The sequence below is a fragment of the Triticum urartu genome, chromosome 1A (assembly GCF_056163025.1).
Source record: "Triticum urartu cultivar PI428250 chromosome 1A, HENAU_Tu73, whole genome shotgun sequence".
NCBI classification, from domain to species: domain Eukaryota; kingdom Viridiplantae; phylum Streptophyta; class Magnoliopsida; order Poales; family Poaceae; genus Triticum; species Triticum urartu.
Window position 1 is genome coordinate 450,118,825 of NC_141873.1, and position 21,201 is coordinate 450,140,025.

Consider the following 21,201-nt stretch of genomic DNA (forward strand, 5'->3'; position numbering starts at 1 on the left):
AGCGCATTCCATCTCCACCTCCATTGCTGCGGTGGCGCCGCCTACGACTAGTGTTCGGTGAGGTGGATCTGAAAGAGGCGCGAGGAGAAGCCCATGGAGGCATACTTTAGTATTAGGCAGAGTCATGTTCATGTGTTTATTGCGCAAACCGTACATTTCATTAGCTGGACGGGCTTGAAGTCTCTGCGGCCACGGTTATGTGCGTTTGTGACTTTCTGTATTTCAGTGATAAGGGTCGTAGACACGGGCGTCAAATACACAAAGGCATCGTGTGGTATTATATAGAGTCATGTTCGCTTGTGTCTGTTTTCCAGATGATTCTGTCGAGTCGTTTAGATGGAGAGGCACGGACAAGAAGCCCATGGAGGCATACTTTAGTATTTGGCAGAGTCACGTTCGAGTGTTTACTGCACAAACCGAACACGAGATAGACACTTAGCTTAGGTCTTCACTGCACACGTACAAAAAACACAATGGCTTAAGAGAGGAGGAGGAGAAGATCTCAGAAAACAGAACGAGGATGAGGCACAGGCACATTTGTCAAGCCCACAAACGCATGACCTGTAATTATCCAGAGTCACCTTGGTGTCTCTTTGTGTTCCAAATGCATCCTTAACTATATTACCAGGACAGGCACGGTCGGGATGTCGAGGGAGGCATGCGTGTGTTTTACGTGGAGCCACGTTCGTGCGTTGATTGCGGAAACACAACGTTCCGACGGGCATCTCCACCTACTCGGGTGTGAACTCCACGTGGCGCCGCCGCGGAAACCCAAGGGTCCGACGGACGTCTCCTCTGGTGACGTTGCTCTGGCTCGTCGCCCGGGGCCAGGCTCCGGCTATTTATGGTGGACGGACGGAGTTTCAAAACCCTAGCCACATACTCTTCCATCCTCTGCCCGCCGCCAGGCCATTCATTCCTCTTGGTGCTCTCTATCCTCGCCCTCTCCGCCATGGCTGGTCAGGAGGAGACTACTGCGGAACCCAGTGTCCAGACACTGCAGGAGATCCAGGCTGACAAGGGCTCCTCATCTGTAAGTTCACTCTGCTTCCGCTTCATTCGTTTTTTCTTTCCTTCGGCTACTTGGTTTAGTTGTGACACGTGAATAAGCCAGACGGAGTCTCGAAACCCTAGACACATCCCCTTCGTCCTTTTGTGCGCCTCCAGGCCATCCACTCCTCTTGCTGTTCTCTATCCTGACACTTTCAGCCACGGCTGTGCAGAAGGTGAATCCTCTAGAGCGCCATGTCCAGTCGCAGGAAAAGATCTTAGCTGGCGAGGGTTCCTCATCTGTGAGTTCGCTCTGCTTCGGCTTCATTCATTTTTTTCTTTCTTTTGGCTACTTGATTTAGTTATGAAACATGTATCATTGTGGTGAGTTTCATCCTGATGTTCACGAGGGTGCGTCCTGCCATCAATCTGACATCTTCTCCTTTGACCAGATGAAGAACCTGTTCAATTTTGTGGAAGACTTCCTGAATATATCAACGAAGTTGGACGAAGAGAACAAAGCCGTCATTGCACTTCTGATGCATGAGAAGGCGCAGCTCGAACATCAGCGCGATAAGCTGAAGCTGGAATCATACGTTATGAAGAAACAGATCGAGGAACTTCGTGTCGAGCAACCAAAAAAGAAGTCTCGCCGGACTAAGTAGACAGCAACGACCCTGATCCTCGTATCTGAAGCTGTTAAGTAGTGCACTAAAAGTTTCTTATTTTGTCTTCTGTTACCTCGTGCCATCAGTAACTTTGATAACAAGTGTGTTTTACTTTCCTGGGTCACGTTCATTCCAAGTTTATGGCTACAGATTTACATTAACGTAATGGCCAGTTCTAGAGACATTGTTTTTAAAAGCACGGACGTGAAGTCTCTGCAGCCAAAGTTTTTGAACCAACTAGAGTCATGTCTTGTGCACACATGAAGGCGCCGACATTCCTGCCTTTATTTGATCAGTGTTTCGGGTTACAAGAAGGCATAGTTGGTGGTATTACATAGAATCATGCTAGCCTACGACTAATGGAGACGCACGGACGTTTAGTGTTAAGGGTCACAGGCACGAGCATAAAACGCTCAAAGGCATGGTCGGTTGTATTACGGACACGAACTCTTGTAAATAAAAGTTCACAAGATATGAACTCTCTACGAACACAATTGCGTACTCAGTTGGGTCACGCTTTTTTCTTGATGTTACGTATATTATTCGTTAAAATCGTGGAGGTTTGTCGATGTATGTGTCATAGTGTTAAGGTTCACAGGCATGGGAGTACAGTTCTCAAAGTCATGGTATTGTATTATATAGAGTCACGCTCGCCTGTCTTTGTGTTCCAAATGATTCCGTCCACTCGATCAGATGAAGAAGCCTGGTCGTTAATCCCACAGAGGCAGAGCTTTGTCTTACGCACAGCCACGTTCATTTTCTAATTGCGCAGAACCAGCGGAATTGGTTCAGATGAGGACACCCACTATTTACTTTGTGAGGCACGGAATGGCTTATTCGAGAGACGCTGGTCTGGTATATTTCTTGCACGGTCATGAGTCCCAGAAAGTCACGGCTTTCCATTGTGTAGAATCACGTTAGTTTCTCTACGTGTTCCAAATGAATCCGTTGAACTGTCCGCGAGCACAGGCACCGCCATGAAGCCCAGACAGGCATGGTTATGCTTTACATGGGATCACGTTCGTGCGTTTATAGCGGAAACCCGCAACAGCCGCCTCATCCTTGATTCAGTGTTCCGGTCACAGGCACGGGCATGAAGCGCTCAAAGGCATGGTCGGCGGTATTACAATGAGTCACGCTAGACTGTGACTCTATCAGAGGAAGATGCACGTGCGTTTAGCCCACGGAGATGAACCTATGACGCACAGCCACGAACGTTTACTCTGCGAGGCACGGACTAGCCTATAAAAGAGACGCTTTCCTTGTATTTAAGAGCAAGGACGTGCAGTCCATACAGACACGGTTCCGAACTGAATTGTGTCACGCTTCTTTCTTGATAAAGGCGTCGACGTTCGTGGCTGGCTGTGTTTCAGTGTCAAGGGTCACAAGCACAGACACACAACCCTCAAAGGCATGGCGTGCTATTATATAGAGTCACGCACAAGGGTTTTCTGATTGTATTCCGAATGAGTCGGTGGGCTCGGTCAAAAGGAGAGAGATGGACATCCAGCCCTCGGAGGCATAGTTTGTTCTTACTCGGAGTCACGTTTATGCGTTTATTGCAGAAACCTAATAGGTTCGGGCGACTGTCCGTGTTAGAATTGTTTTCGTTGCATGACATTCGTGCCTTTATTGGGGAAACCCAACGCTTCGATGGGCGTCTCCTCAGATTCGGCTGTGAACGCCACATGCCGTTGCTCAGTAAACCCAGTTGTCCGACGGGCGTCTCCTCAATAAATAGTGTTGGTACCCTAGCTAATAACAACATATATCAACATTGGTCCTAGTTGCAGCTTCACAGGACCACTTATGCCACACATGGAGGACAGCCTCGGTGCATGCTTTTTTCGTGTGTCTGTGTCTAGATAAATGTCTTAAGGAAATTCAAATTGGTTCGGCCGAACACACTGCATCAGCCGAATTGGTTCGAATACCCGTGAGGCAGTTGGAAATGCCAATTTTTTTCTATGGGTACCGACTCCTAGGGTCCCCTCGTCATCCACACAAACGCGCCACCACATGTACCACATTTGGCTAAGTGCACCTAGTACTCCACATCATTTTCAACTTATTCCTCCCCTTCTCGACTAGCGCCGCCGCCGCCAGCTCCCGACCACGCATCTCTTCGTCGCCCGATCTGCGTGGCCGCCACCAACTACGGCAAGTAGGTGAGATCTCCCCTCACCCCCCTCGCGAATCTTCTTCCCTTCCCAAACCACATGCGTCTCCCTCCGGGCGCAGATCTAATCCAGAAATTTTATTTGATACATGCGGTAGATGATTTGTTGATAGATATGATGGTTCTTTGTTAGATTGATGGATGTCGTAGTGTAGGATCTGAGCCGTACCAGGGAAAAGGGAGGAAGCACCGTGTATTGTACTATGGTAGCGTACAATTCAACTTAGAGTTCAATATGTTCTTTGTAGAATGGAGGAAGCACCGTGTCGACTATGCAAGTCACGGTGCCGGACCAGCCTTTGTACTGCCACGCTGTTCGGCATCTACTTCCAGCCTACTTTTGTTTTTGCAGCGGTAACAATTTATATGAACCTTCCGATAGTTCATTAATTTTGTTTTTTATTGCTATTTCCACTAATGCATTGTGTTTGTTATTTGTTTTTATCTTGCATAGATCGTCCCTTGCAATGTGAGATTGGCATTCAATGAGCTCGTCGGAGACACCGTGACCTTCGACGCTCTTGGGGGGCCGTACACTATGCAGGTCGATAAGGGGCGAATGATAACCCAGATTGGAGGAGATGAATGGAATCACTTCATCGTCCGCTTGCGTCTTAGTGGGGGTGAATTGATCAGCTTCTCCTTCAGAGCAGAAAGGCCAAGGATTTCTGTTATCTATCTGAATTTGATTTCCGATAGTGAGGATGAAGTTCATGAGGAGGACGATGGTGAGGATTCAAATGATGATGAGAACCCACTTGATGAAGCACTCTATGCCCAAAGACTGAAGCTGAGCAGCGATGAAACGTGCAACCTCTGGGACATGCTTCCACTACATGAAGACTACATCGGGATGCCATTCGTGACACGCCTCACAAGGACGAATGTTAAACAGCATATCATGGTATGTTACTTACTGTGGTAATTACACGATATGCATGCTTAATAAGTGTACTAGTTGATATGATATGCATGTTGTAGTACTGTGATATATCCTTATGTAGTGTAGTAATATGCGATGATGTGGTTAGTGTACGTAGTAAACTAATGGTATGCTTAATTACTGTAGTAATTTGATGATTAGCGTCTAGTGTAGTGATGCGATGATATATATGCTCAGTGTTGAACCCAATGATATATGTGTCTTCAAGTGTATGATTTGCTCATAATTGCACGTGACATGCTCATATATCATACCAACTATTTTCAGAAATTACCTAAGAGGTTATCTGTTAGTTGTGGCATCGAGACGCATGAAGAAGGCATGGCTGCTGGACTACGCCTTACCAGAACGGGCTCCATCACCACCTGTGCCTACGCAGTGGACACGGACGGTCGCACTGTCTTCAACCGGGCGGGGTGGAAGAAGTTCCTTCATGGCAAGAATCTTCGGGTAGGTCAGGGCATCCTACTCACTTTTGCGAACACCCGTCGCCGTGACTTGAGGATGATGATCACCATCAACCTCATTTAGAACTGGCTGGGCCATCTTTCGATGTGAAATGAACTTGGTATGTTAGCTCTTGTTTCCAAGTACTTGCCGTGTATTACCATACCTATTGAAATGAACTTGTTATGTTTCGGGCTTGTTTTGTTGTTGCCCCAGCGGTTATTTGAGACTTCCTTCAACTTGAAACTGTCTTGACTTGTTGTTGGATGCTTGGTGTTGTTGCTTTATTTGAGACTTCCATCAATCCTATTGATGAGAAGGCGAAGGCGAAGCTCGCCCTTCAGTACGACACATACGTTATGACAAGCTCAAGCTGCACACAGGCAGGGCATGAAGCGCTCAAAGGCATGGTCGGTAGTATTATTACATAGACTCATGCTAGCCCGTGACTCTATCAGACGGAGATGCACAGGCGTTTGGCCCACAGAGCTGAACCTCTGTCTTACGCAAAGGCATCGTGTGGTATAACATAGAGTCATGTTCGCTTCTGTCTGTTTTCCAAATTATTCTGTCGACTCGTTTAGACAGAGAGGCACGGGTGAGAAGCCCATCGAGGCATACTTTAGTATTAGAGAGAGTCATGTTCATGCGTTTGTTGCGCAAACCGAATAGAACTGGGTTCTGATATGAACACTCGTTGTTTACTTTGTGAGGCAATGAGTGGCAAATTAGGGAGACGCTATTTTTGAACCTTTGTCTTACACACAACCACAGACGTTTTCTCTGTGAGGCACGGAATGGCCTATGCGAGGGGCGCTGTTTTTAAAATCTTATTTTCCTTGTATTTAAAAGCACGGACGTGAACTCCCTACGGACATGCTTCCGTATTAAGTTGTGTCATGCTTCTTTCTTGATGTTACATATATTATTCGATATAAAAGGCGTACATGTTCGTGTCTATCTATATTTCCTTATATTTAAAAGATAGCGACGACACGCTTTTAAACAAAGCACAAGCACAGTGGTTCCACGACAAGCACGTCTCAATTTGCATAAACGGCACTGTCGTGATTCTACGGGACGTTATGTTCTAGGTTGTGCACCATGTTTCCACCCAAACGTTCACCACAGGGTCATGGACATACACAAAGGAAGTGTCATGCTGTGATAACAGACGCACAGTCTTACAGGTACAAGAGGCACGAGGAGGCATGTAGATTAACATCACCACAAATGAAACAGGCTATACATGCGCACGCATACAGAGAGATGCATAAAAAGTGGATTACAAGAGATAAACTAAGTTGGTAATACTAAACGACCGATGGTATTAATTAACAATGGAAATTAACGACATGCATACGATATTAGAGTCAAATTCATAGTAGAGCACACACAATAAATAGAAGTCCTGATCATGATAGATCGACTGGGTCACTAGAAACTCAAAAGTAGTAGTAGCTAGCATAAGTATATAGAACTTGCCTACAAGCATGTGGGATGTGGCTTGCAGCAAATGAACAGAGAGCCAAGGCAACGACCTAATCAAGGCGCCCGGGCTTGTGCCCTTGATGGTCTAGAGGTTGGACGAGAAATGGGGGCGGCGGCGGCGAGGTGGATGCGCTCCTGAAAGAGCTTCGCCAAAGTTTGCCTGTGGTCGAAGTAGGCCGCCATGCTCGACTCGCGGACGGCGCTGCAGCTGTCCTCGTGAACAATCTGTCCATAGATCTGGCTGAACTTGTCGATGTCATCATGCATGTTGAGGCGCTGCGCGGCGAGAGCGACCTCCAGGTGTTCCTCCGGCGGCGTCTCGACCGGGAGCTGCAGGGCCATCAGCGCGCGAAAGAGATCGTTCCCATGGAGGCCGGCGAGCCGGGTCGCGGAAGCTGAGGCGGAGGCTCAGTCTTTACGGAGGCGACCCATGGAATGGAGGCGAGCAGTCAGGTCCTTCACCTTGCTGTTGGCGAAGCTGAACTAGTGGATGAAGTCTTCCAGTGCACCCTTGAGCTAGGCGGCGAAGCTGGCGTCAAAGAAGGAACGCGCCGTGGCGGACATCAGCAGAACCTGGAGGGGCTGCAGCGCGTTGGGCTGCGGGTTGCTCTCCCTGAACACCTCGATAAGACGTACGGTGGTCGCCTGAATCGCCTCCATCGCCGATCTCTCACCGTCTCGCTCTTGCTCTGATGGCCAGATACTTGGATCGGAGTAGAAGAAGATGGATGGTGACGCTTTTAAGCAAAGCACAAGCACAGCGGTTCCACGACAAGCACGTCTCGATTCACAGAAACAGCACTGTCATGTTTCCACAAGACACTATGTTCTAGAGTGGGAAGCGTGTTTCCACCCAAAATGTTCACCACAGAGTCACGGACATGCACAAAGAAAGTGTCGTGCAGTGATAACAAATGCACAGTCTTACAGGTACAAGAGGCACGCCCGCCTCTGTATTGCAAAATACCTTACCTAACGAGTTATTTGGAGAGGCAGGGCCGTAACATCACACATGACTGCGTATTCCAGATGATTTTAGTCGCTCGCTCTATTCACAAAAGGAAATCCAAACATACACACGATGCACAAAAACATGAAAACTTGATAGTTTTTTGAGCTTGTAAGTTGCTTGACGGCTGAAGATCACAAAAACAAGTTCCTGACAACCCTACAGACAATGGATAAAGTACAAGCTCGAAGTCCAAACTAGAAAGCACGCAACAACACCTACCTCTGACAGCCGGATAACTGTGTTCAACATCCATAGGTCAATGGATCCGGCAAATCCATGATTGGACACTGGTTTGTCCAGATGTGTACTTTTAAATCCAAGTTCATATGCCTATAATACCCTGACAATATAAGACGAGCACGTCTAGAAGCCTTGTTGCCCCATTGAAGCACCTCTTCTTGATGTTCATAAAATCCTCCAGTGATGTTCTCTGGGGGGAGAGAAACTTGAGCCTCATAGTCTCTAACTCCTTTGCGTTCCGAGCAAAGAACTTTGCAAATTCAATGTTTTTGTTGCAGTGTACATATTTTTCCAGCATTACTGTCTTCAGGCGTATGTCATGCTGTTTCAGAAACACCCGGTGCTTGTGGCGCCACTTATTTGTTACACCTTCCTCACGGCATACTCCTCCCTGAAAATGCATGAAGAGTGAGAATACTCGAGGAGTACAAAAGGAGGTAGAGGCCTCAAATGTAGTACGTTGTGCATTGTATGTGCTTTCAATGTCTCTGAAAATCGTTACCTCGATAAACAGGTTCTCTAGGCTAGGAAAGCATCGCATCAAGGCAACAACCTTGTTCAGATTTAATGACATGTGGATAAGCAGGGTCTTCACAGATTGAACCGCCATTGATAGGCTGACTACAGACAAAGCCTGCGACAAGCACAAATCATAAAATTAGCTGGATAAAAAGTCGCGTGACATGAAACTTCGACACTTCAAGGAATGCAAGTAAAGAGTATAGTGCAAAAGGTGAGCACCTCGATAACTGTAGAGCCAAAAACAATCTTGGATTCAGGAAATCCTTCATAAAAATTACCCAAACACTCAAGCTTAGGTTCATGAAAGACAGTTATCTGCAAGTGCCGGCTTTGAATATCGTGAATCAATCGTTTAAGTGAGGGCGCATCCTCAACAACGAGTTCACCATTCTCACAAAGGATACAGATGACTTCAACTTTGCCTGAGTTTATTATGATGCAGTGGTCCAAGTTATTGCAAACAAGCAGGAGCCACTCGAGGGCAGGGCAACCATGGCTGACTATGCTTTGCAGTGAGACGTCTGATATATCAACTTCCAAAAACGAAAGCCTCTTGAGGAGTGGAAGTTTAAATGATCGTGCATACTTGTCAGGTATCTGGCAAAGAGCAAATGTGACGGTGTGCAGTAAGGAGGAAAATAGCAGCGTGGAAGTCGGCGGTGAGGGCGCAGACGAAGAGATTTCGTGTGGTAGTGTGATGGTTTTTCCAACAAAACCTGGGAACATGTAATAGAACTCGAGAACCTGGAGATTCTTCAGTCTTGGGGATCGAAGCCAAGCGTCAAATGTAGAGGGTCTGCAGTGGAGGTAGCACGCCGGAATGCAGAGACGATGAACTGTGCCACCATGACCGGAGAGGATGGCTTCCGGAAGGCACGAACCATCAACGTCAGGTTGAAAACTACACCGAGTTCCAAAATATCTAATGCGAATGACATCCTTACTGGGGAGCATGGATAATACGTCGATATGAACTGTTTCTAGGGGCTTAAAAAGACGTGGGACAGGGATCTCACTGCAGTCAAGATTCAGAGGAGCGGCGCGCCATAAAGGACGCCATCGACGTGCGAGCATTTGAGTGAGAACGCCTTCCTTAGTGGACAGACGGGAGATCACCTCACCGAGGATGGCGTCCGGGAGATCGCTGATGCGATCGGGACCAGACTGCTCTTCTTGATCCTCGGATCCGGTAGGCGCACCCTCGCCGCTTCCAGCCGCTACCGCCAAACCACCAGAGGAAGGGGTCACCGGTCCCGCGAGCCTCGCCCTCTTGGCGCTCGGGGCACCGGAGTAGACCTCCATCTCCGTCTCCATTGCTGGGATCGCGCCGCCTGTGAGCGCCGCTATCTGTGGCATGGATCTAGACAGACGGTAGATCTGGAGAAATGGACTAGCCTGTCCATCCAGGAAACGACTTAAACACGGGTCCAGATTAAGTCAGGAGTTAAGTATTTATCCCGGGCCCTGCTGACTTGCTACATGTAGTACTTAACCCGGGCCCACAAATCGCATGTCATGTAATTATCCAGAGTCACCTTCGTGTCTTGTGTTCCAAATGCATCCGTTGACTATATTACCAGGACAGGCACGGTCGGGATGTCGAGGGAGGCATGCGTGTGTTTTACGCGGAGCCACGTTTGTGCGTTGATTGCGGAAACACAACGTTTCGACGGGCGTCTCCACCTACTCGGGTGTGAACTCCATGTGGCACCGCCACGGAAACCCAAGGGTCCGACGGACGTCTCCTCCGGTGACGTCGCTCTGGCTCGTCGCCCGAGGCCAGGCTCCGGCTATTTATGGCGGACGGACGGAGTTTCAAAACCCTAGCCACATACTCTTCCATCCTCTGCCCGCCGCCAGGCCATTCATTCCTCTTGGTGCTCTCTATCCTCACCCTCTCCGCCATGGCTGGTCAGGAGGAGACTACTGCGGAACCCAGTGTCCAGACACTGCAGGAGATCCAAGCTGACAAGGGCTCCTCATCTGTAAGTTCACTCTGCTTCCGCTTCATTCGTTTTTTATTTCCTTCGGCTACTTGGTTTAGTTGTGAAACGTGAATAAGCCAGACGGAGTCTCGAAACCCTAGCCACATCCCCTTCGTCCTTTTGTGCGCCTCCAGGCCATCCACCCCTCTTGCACTTCTCTATCCTGACACTCTCAGCCATGGCTGTGCAGAAGGAGACTCCTCTAGAGCGCCATGTCCAGTCGCAGGAAAAGATCTCGGCTGGCGAGGGTTCCTCATCTGTTAGTTCGCTCTGCTTCGGCTTCATTCGTTTTTTCTTTCTTTCGGCTACTTGATTTAGTTATGAAACATATATCATTGTGGTGAGCTTCGTCCTGATGTTCATGAGGGTGCGTCCTGCCATCAATCTGACATCTTCTCCTTTGACCAGATGAAGAACTTGTTCAATGCTGTGGAAGACTTCCTGAAGATATCAACGAAATTGGACGAAGAGAAGAATGCCATCATTGCACTTCTGATGCGTGAGAAGGTGCAGCTCAAACTTCAGCGCGACGAGCTGAAGCTGCAATCATACATTATGAAGAAACATATCGAGGAACTTCGCGCCGAGCAACCAAAAAAGAAGTCTCGCCGGACTAAGCAGACAGCAGCGACCCTGATCCTCGTACCTGAAGCTGTTAAGCAGTGCACTAAAAGTTTCTTATTTTGTCTTCCGTTACCTCGTGCCGTCAGTAACTTTGATAACAAGTGTGTTTTACTTTCCTGGGTCACGTTCATTCCAAGTTTATGGCTACAGATGAACATTAACGTAATGGCCAGTTCTAGAGACGTTGTTTTTAAAAAGCACGGACGTGAAGTCTCTGCAGCCAACATTTTTGAACCAACTAGAGTCATGTCTTGTGCACACATGAAGGCACGGACATTCCTTCCTTTCTTTGATCAGTGTTTCGGGTTATAGGAAGGCATAGTCGGTGGTATTACATAGAGTCACGCTAGCCAGTGACTGACGGACACGCACGGGCATTTAGTGTTAAGGGTCACGGGCACGAGCATAAAACGCTCAAAGGCATGGTCGGTTGTATTACGAACACGAACTCTTGTTAATAAAAGTTCAAAAGATATGAACTCTCTACGAACACAATCGCGTACTCAGTTGGGTCACGCTTTTTTCTTGATGTTACGTATATTATTCGATAGAAGCGTGGAGGTTTGTCGATGTATGTGTCATAGTGTTAAGGTTCACAGGCATGGGAGTACAGTCCTCAAATCATGGTATTGTATTATATAGAGTCACGCTCGCCTGTCTTTGTGTTTTGAATGATTCCGTCCACTCGATCAGATGAAGAAGCATGGTCGTTAAGCCCACAGAGGCAAAGCTTTGTCTTACGCACAGCCACATTCGTTTTCTAATGGCGCAGAACCAGCGGAATTGGTTCAGATGAGGACACCCACTGTTTACTTTGTGAGGCATGGAATGGCTTATTCGAGAGACGCTGGTCTGGTATATTGCTCGCACGGTCGTGAGTCCCAGAAAGTCACGGCTTGCCATTGTGTAGAATCACGTTAGTTTGTCTATGTGTTCCAAATGAATCCATTGAACTGTCCGCGAGCACAGGCACCGCCATGAAGCCCAGACAAGCATGGTTATGTTTTACATGGGATCACATTCGTGCGTTTATAGCGGAAACCCGCAGCAGCTGCCTCATCCTTGATTCAGTGTTCCAGTCACAGGCACGGGCATGAAGCGCTCAAAGGCATGGTCGGTGGTATTACAATGAGTCACGCTAGACTGCGACTCTATCAGAGGAAGATGCACGTGCGTTTAGCCCACGGAGATGAACCTATGGCACACAGCCACGGACGTTTACTCTGCGCGGCACGGGTTAGCCTATAAAAGAGACGTTGTTTTTAAAACCTTATTTCCTTGTATTTACATGGATCACGTTCGTGCGTTTATAGCGGAAACCCGCAGCAGCCGCCTCATCCTTGATTCACGATCCTTTACGCACGAAGACGACTTTTTGTGTGTTAATGTTTCAGGTCACAGGCACGGTTGTCAAACAAACAAACGCATGACCTGTAATTATCCAGAGTCACCTTGGTGTCTCTTTGTGTTCCAAATGCATCCATTGACTATATTACCAGGACAGGCACGGTCGGGATGGCGATGGAGGCATGCTTATGTTCTGTGAGGAGCCACGTTCGTCCGTTGATTGCGGAAACACAACGTTTCGGCGGGCGTCTCCATGTTTTCGGGTGTGAACACCACGTGGTGCCGCCACGGAAACCCAAGGGTCCGACGGACGTCTCCTCCGGTGACCCCAGTCTGGCTCGTGGTTATTTAAGGCGGACGGACGGCGTCTCGAAACCCTAGCCACACCCTCTTTCTTGGATTGTACAGATCCACGCCAAAGATAGTGGCGCTCGCAGGCGGCGCGATCCCAGCAATGGAGACGGAGATGGAGGTCTACTCCGGTGCCCCGAGCACCAAGAGGGCGAGGCTCGCGCGACCGGCGACCCCTTCATCTGGTGGTTTGGCGGTAGCGGCTGGAAGCGGCGAGGGTGCGCCTACCGAATCCGAGGATCAAGAAGATCAGTCTGGTCCTGACCGCATCAGCGACCTCCCAGACGCCATCCTCGGTGAGGTCATATCCCGCCTGTCCACTAAGGAAGGCGCTCGCACTCAAATCCTCGCACGTCGGAGGCGCCCTGTTTGGCGCGCCGCTCCTCTGAATCTGGATTGCCGTGAGATCCCTGTCCCACGTCTTTTTAACCCTCTAGATCAAGTACATTTCGAGTTGGTCACCGCGAACTCCACCACACCGGAGGAACTCGTCCGCGTAACCTACACTGGAACTTTTTTTAGAGGAGAACATGTCGGTGAAGATAATTCCTATGATGATTCGTACCTTCCAGAGGCCATCCTCTCCGGGCGTCAGAGTGCAGTTCGCCGCCTGTGGATTCCGGCGTCCTACCTCGACTACAGGCACTCCACGGTCGACGACTGGCTTCGATCCCCGAGACTGAACAATCTATAGGTGCTCGAGTTTTACTACCTGTTCCCACCATGCTTGAGACAACATGACATAGGGCCATTCTCATGCCCTTCACTCATGCCATCACCACCAGCATTAAACCCTCAGATTTCCTCCTCTCTCCAAACCGTCGCCTTTGCTCTTTGCAAGTTACCAGACAATTATGCACGGGTGCTTAAACTACCACTGCTCAGGAGACTCTCGCTAGTAGATGTTGATGTATCAGACGTATCATTACAAAGCATCATCAGCTCTACTTGTCCTACACTTGAGTCTCTGCTGCTTGTTTGGACAGTCAGGCACCATTCCATCAGAATAAACTCACCTAACCTTATAAGCATCGGCATTTCTGGTTACTATGGTAAAATTGTTATAGAAGATGCCTCGTCACTTCAACGATTGCTTTATGATGGTGATTGCAAAAAGTTGCGGGTAGTTATCACCTCTGCACCTAAACTACAGGTCATGGGCAAATTATCAAATATTTTCTGTGAATCCGGCATCACAAATGACCGTATAATTATTCAGGTACTGACTTTCAACAATACTTTCACCTCCATTCATTTGGTACGAACAAGTTCCATGCAATTCAATCTTTACTCTACTAATATTATGTTTTACTCTACATGAAGTGTTTGCCGACAGTCAGCACATCTACAGCGGTTCATTCCATCAAGACATTGTCTATCAGCATGGATTATGACCTGCACGCAGTATTTTCCTTGGTGGAACACTTCCAAAGCTTGGAAAACTTGTATATCGAGGTGATGCTTCTCACACAAATTGTAAAACACATACCATGCATGGTGCAGAACTCCATTCAACAAAAGGAAAACTTGTATGTAATGGACAAAGGTGTATATAATCATGGACGAGTATCAGGACAAAACTAAAAAGAAAGCTTTTATTACAACAGAGGTTACAGACTTATTCCTTCCAGCAGAATCACTCTTTATCGAGCTTAACCATTTCAAATATTCATGTTTATTCAGGAAATAACCTCTAATGAAGAAACTCTTGGGAACGACTATTCTTGCAAGCACCATCATGACGTTCGTTTGAAGTCACTGACGCTGGAAAGCTATGTTCAACGCGAAAAAAAGCATTCGATTTGCAACATTCTTTATTCTCAACGCAGCACAGCTGCAGACTATGAGGATCAAGTTTCTTCTTCAGGAACACTTCACGGAGGAATTCTACAAACAGCAACAAGACGTGCTTCAGTGGGACAAAAAGGCTTCTAAACATGCTTGCCTTAGGTTGTCGCCAAGTTGCAACCACGGGAACTTGGATCTAAGGCACGCATGTGTTGAGCACCTGGATTTAAAGGATCCATTCATTTGTAAGTGCTGAAAACAGTGCTGGAATTAGATGTTCCCGCCACTTTCCGATTTGGAATTTACGTAGGTGTGCTGAAACAATGCCCGTACCTTTTTTGCTCAATCTGTAACCTTACCAACAGCGAACTCGGTATTTCGGTAGATGGCTAAACGGTCTTTTGCTCATGCCGTACATTTCATTAACTAAAAGGGATTCAAGTCTCTGCATCCATGGCTATGTACATTTGTGACTTTCTGTGTTTCAGTGATAAGGGTCACAGGAAAGGGCGTCAAATCCGCAAAGGCATCGTGTGGTATTATATAGAGTCATGCTCGCTTGTGCTAGCGTTTGTGTTCGAATGATTCAGTGAACCACGGTTTGTCAGCAAACACACAGACGATAATGATTTTGTAGAAAAGTGATTCGAGACGCACTGTTCTACCTGTCACACAGGCACGACCATGGCAAACGCACGGTTTGACACGAACCACACAACGGCCGTGAAGTGATACGACAAGCACTGTTCTACATGCCACACATGCACGCCCGTGATTCCACGTGCTTCACTAGCACGTAAAGACGTAATTCTTTCACAGGAAACGGCGGAAACCTACTGCCAAGCACTAGCACTATATGCATTTGTAAAACAGAAACGCAAACACAACTGTGACCCATTGTGTTTGAAATCTTTGCATCACAGAAGCACCGCGTGAAGGCACATGAAGTACAGTTGGACACGCATCGCAAGCACGATTATGCACACGAGGTACGGTTTGGCACAGTGCAGGGACAAAATTGCAGATGTCATCGCTGTTGCGCGTTTTTTAAAAAGCATGGTCTTGCAATCTTTCTGTTTTAGTGTTTCAGTAATTAGGGTCACAGCCACGGGCGTCGAATCCACAAAGGCATCGTGTGCTATTGAATAGAGTCATGTTCACTTGTGTTTGTGTTCTGAATGATTCAGTAGACTCGTTCAGACGGAGAAGCACGGACGAGCAGCCCATGAAGGCATACTTTAATATTAGGCAGGGTCACAATCATGTGTTTATTGCGCATGGTCGATGGTATTACACAGGTTCATGCTCGCCTGCGAGACTCGATCAGACGAAGATGCACGGGCATCTAGCCCACGGAACTGAACCTTTGTCTTACGCACAGCCACGCGCGTTTACTCTATGAAGCACAGAATTGCCTATATGAGAGACACTCATTTTAAAAGCTTATTTCCTTGTATTTAAAAGCACAGACATGAAGTCGATACAGACACGGTTCCGTACTGAATTGCGTCACGCTTCTTTCCTGATAAAGTCTCTGCAGCCACGGTTATGTGCGTTTGTGACTTTCTGTATTTTAGTGATAAGGGTCGTAGACACGGGCATCAAATCCACAAAGGCATCACGTGGTATTATGTAGAGTCATGTACGATTGTGTCCGTTTTTCGAATGATTCCGTCGACTCGTTTAGACGGAGGCACGAACGAGAAGCCCATGGAGGCATACTTGAGTATTTGGCAGAGTCACGTTCGTGCGCTTACTACAGAAACATAACAGAACTGGATTCAGATGTGAACCCTCACTGTTTACTTTGTGAGGCAATCAATGACCGATCCAAGAGACACTGTCCTTAAAAGCACGGGCAAGAACTCTCTGCAACCACAGTTCTGTACCAAAGAGCCACTATCAAACGCATGAAAGTCATGCAACGAGGGCCACACATCTAGTAGTAGAAAAAGCACTTTATCAGCTGGCGTTGCTCCTTTTCTACGCGCACAGTAGGGTGGCTGTGAAAGGCACGTTATTCAAGCAGATAATTTTAATCACAGTGCCAGCACAAGGTCAAAAGCATGGACAGTGATACAGGTACATATATAAGACAGGCACCGTCGTACATACAAGATAGCACGCTTACACATGCAGCGCTCATCTCTCCATTGAAACATTAAATCTACTTTATGTCTCTTAACCTTGGTGCCACAGCATTTTACGGTCCTTCAGCCGTACAAAGCTGCAAAACCAAACATTTCCTTCATGACTGCACGCAACACAAAAACATACAAGCCTACACACGGTGCAAAGACTACAACGATAGTCTTATAAAGTTTACATAAAACCCAAGCTCAAAAGAACGCAACAACAAATAACTCCATACACCTGGTCAACTAACACAAGGCCTGATTTCAGCATCCACACCTGAACGGAACCGTCAAATCCAGGTATTCAAGACTCCTCTTTCTTAAATGCGGACGCCCGTGGCTGCAACTTGATGATAATCTAAGACGTGCACGTTTAGAAGCCCTTCTATCCCACTCCAGAACCCTTTGTTGCTTTTCGTAAAATACTCTCGTGAACTCTGCGGGAGGGGAGGTAAACTTAATGGTCATGGTCTCCAGATCCTTTGCACTAAGAACAAAAAACATCGCAAATTTAGCGTAACTCCCAGAGCGAACATAATCTTCCAGCGATACTGTCTTCAGACAAAAGTCGTGATGTTTGAGAAACTGCCGGTACTTACGACGCCATTTGTTTTTTTCACCATGAGAAATCAATGATCCCTAAAATATAAATGATAGGTTGAAAATACTTAGCGTCTATAAAAAGAGATACAGACCATCAAAAAACCAAATGCAACAATTAGTACTACCACCTCCGTAACAAGAAGTTAGACATAGACTTGTTTATATGTGGATGTATCCAACAATAAATCATGTGTAGGTACGGGAGCACCAATTTCAGTCAAAATTAAGTCTAGCATTTCAAAAAGGAACGAGTACTACAGAATGCAAATTTCTGAAGATCATCACCTCGACAAACAAGTTCTCCAGTTTTGGAAAGCATTGCAGCAAATCAACGACAATGTCCACCTTATAATCAATGTAGATAAGCAAGGTCTTGACAGATTGACGCATTATTGTCAGACTGACTGCCTTAACACCCTTGATGAAAGTAAACAGAAGATGGATCACAAAACTAATAGCATAAAGGTTGGATGAAATAAAACTTGTTTCCTCGCAAATAAAGTTAAGCTGGAAGTATCATAAAAACTCAATACCTCAAGACACGTCAGACGACATGGATACGGTTCAGACGCAGAGACAGCGGTTACCTCCAAGTCCTGACTCTGCATGAAGAATACAACAAAGGCCAACAAATTAATAGAGCAAACATCGGAACGAGTACACCTCTGTTCCAGTATTAAGGAAAGTCAGTACCTCAAGACGCTTCGAGGGAGACACAAACACGAATTCACCCAACGTCTCCAGTTTAGGTGCAGAGACAATGGTTATCGAACAGTCGTCAACCAGACAATCAACAATCAACCGTCAAAGCGAACGGGCATCCTCAACAATGAGTTCCTCGTGTGGACAACAAATGCCAATGCTTACAAGGTTAGACAAGTTTATTGTGACACGACGACCTCCTCTATTGCAAACAAGCAGGAGAGACTCAAGTGCAGGGCAACTAGAGTGGATTATGCTTTGCAGCGACGCGTCTGATATATCAACCTCCACAAGCGAGAGTCTTTTCACCAGTGGTAGCTTAAGCGTTCCTACGTAATTGTCTGCTATTTGGCAAAGAGCAAAGCCGAGGGTGTGGAGAGAGGAGGAAAACCGAAACACGGACTCCCGTGCCGAGGGTGTAGTTGAAGTGCATAGATCCAATAGAGTTGCCTCTTGCGTCAGAAATTCTGGGAAGAGATAATAGAACTCAAGAACCTGGATATTGTTCAAATTCCAGGATCGGAGCCACGCATCAACGGTGGAGGGCCTGCACTGTAGGTAGCACGCCGGAATAGAGGCGTCTAACCAAGCCAACATGGCCGGACAGAATGGATTCCGGAAGACTAACAACGGGATTTCGACAGAGCCGCGTTCCGTAATAGCATTTACGAACGGGCTGATTGGTGAAGGCGCACAGATGAGATATGGTCTCGATATGAACTTTTTCACCATCGTTAAAAAGATGAGTGTCAGAGATCTCGCGGCAGTCGAGATTCAGAGGAGCGATGGGCCACAAAGGACGCCAGCGACGAGCGAGGATTCGAGTACGGATGCCATCCTTGATGGCAAGACGAGAAATGATCTCACCTAGGACACCGTCGGCGAGATCGCTGATGCGGTCCGCACGACATCCCTCTTCTTCCTCATCGGAACGGGAGGGAGCACGGTCGCCGCTTCCATCCCCTCCGACGACCAGCACACCACCAGAAAGGGGCGTCGCCGGTGGCGCCACTCTCGACATCTTGATGCTACGAGCAGCGCTTTCCATCTCCACCTCCGTTGTTGGGGTGGCACCGCCCACGACCAGTGCTCACCGAGGTGGATCTGGAGAAATGGATTACAGCCTGTCAATCCACGAGACGCCTTAAATACCCACGACAGGGAGCGGAGGGGTCCAGATTAATTACTTCTTCTATTTTTCTTTCTGACAGAGGGGCCCGGGTTAGGTACTACTCGTAGCAACTCAATGGTAGGTGACTGCTTGAAACATTAAATAGAACCACGGCTTTCAAGGTAGGAGATGCACTATTGCACACGCAGACCAGGCATGGGGCGTGCCCGTCCGTGTATTAATTATTTATGGCACACATTCAATAGAAGAATCTGTTTGACGTCAGAAGGACGGTTCTACAGTCATCTTGCCTCTACGAGCAACAAAATTTCCCACGGACACGTTCACATTTAAGTTAATAGAAGATTCAAGGCCGTGCCTCTGCTTTGCAAATGATTCTGCTGAAACGCTCATGTCACGGCTTGTCACGTACCAGACACACGGTATGTCTTGGCATTGTCATCTACCAGACACACGGTCCTGCCTTTGGCATTGTGACGCACTGTTCTACATGCCACACAGGCATGTACAACAGTTCGTGTCTACGTTTGTGTCTCTTTGTGTTCCAAATAACTCCATTAACTCTAAAACCAGGAGAGGCACGGTATGGAGGCCCAGAGAGGAATGCTTGCGTTTTACACGGGATCACAATTATCACAGGCACGGGAATGAAGCGCCTAGAGGCATGGTCTGTGGAATTACATAGAGTCATGCTAACATTAGTCTTACGCACAGCCACGGGAGTTTACTCTGTGAGGCACAGAATGGCCTATACGAGAAACCCTGTTTTTAGAAGTGTATTTCCTTGTACAGGCATAAGCACGTACATACAGCATGGAGGCACGGGCGTTTACTCTGTGTTTTAGTTTCAAGGGTCACAAGCACGGGCATACAGCCCACAAAGGTCTTCTAATTACATAGTCACGCACAGAGGTTTTCTAATTGTATTCACAATGAGTCAGTGAAGAGGCATGGTTTATTCTTACCCGGAGTCACGATTGTGCAATTACTACGGAAACCTAATAGAAATGGACAACTGTCCGTGTTACAATTGTTTTCGTTGTAACATTTTAACTCAAATGCACGAACCGTCAAGTTTGTCAGTGTTTCAAGTCAGAGGTCACCTTCGTGTCTCTTTGTGCTCAAATGCATCCATTGATCTATAACCAGGAGTGGCAAGGTAAAGCTGCTCAGGGAGGCATGCTTGTGTTTTACGTGGAGTCACATTCGTGCGTTAATTGCGGAAAGCAAACGTGCGTGTTACAATTAAGTCACTAGAAGATTCAAGGTCGTGCCTCTGCTTTGTAGATGATTCTACTAAAACGCGGACAAAACCAAGTGAATGAAGTGATGGCAGAACCACGGCTTTTCAAGAACGAGACACACAATCCTGCCTTCGGCATTGTAAAGCACTGTTCTACATGCCACACACAGGCACGGCCATGATTCCATGTGCCTTAGTACCAACAGCAAACGTCGTGAACCTACTGCCAGGCACTATATCCATTTGTAAAAACAGAAACGCAACCACAACCATGACCCATTGTGTTTGAAATCTTTGCATCACAGAAGCACCGCGTGAAGGCACATGAGGCACGGTTGGACACGCATCGCAAGCAAGGTTATTTGAACTACTTACAGTCATGCATTCATAACAGAAGAACAGCGTTAGAACAGGCGAGGCACGGTTACCACGAAAGCCACGGTTATGCATCCCCAGAAGCACAACCCAGATTCTGTGCTTAAAAACGTATTCGTTCCATAACGGCGGGCGTGACCATGCAACCGTGAGAGTCACGGTTGAACACTCAGCGGTGGCATGGCCGTGGCTGCATGTGCCCTTAGGTTAATTTTATCTCTCTGTCACGCAGCAGAGAAGCATGCTTGTATGCTTACGACATCCACGTGCAAAAACCGAGGAGGCTGCGGAAAATAACAAGGAAACCTGTGCCTCTGATATTTTTGTCCGCAGAGTAAAAAAAACATAAAGAAGCAAAAGGCGTTCTTGTTTAAATTTTTTGTTTCTATAATTGTAGCAAATTAACTTACAACCCATTCTTATA

The 21,201-nt window shown here is 47.2% G+C and overlaps 1 protein-coding gene across 1 annotated transcript; it reads left to right on the forward strand.

Moving 5' to 3' along the window:
• Nucleotides 1-4,086: 4,086 nt before the first annotated feature.
• Nucleotides 4,087-5,311, forward strand: LOC147991655 (uncharacterized). Its single transcript, XM_087538758.1, has 3 exons — nt 4,087-4,191; nt 4,292-4,741; nt 5,048-5,311. The coding sequence occupies exons 1-3, from the start codon at nt 4,087-4,089 to the stop codon at nt 5,309-5,311; spliced, it is 819 nt and encodes a 272-aa protein (XP_087394884.1).
• The last annotated feature ends 15,890 nt before the right edge of the window (nt 5,312-21,201 follow it).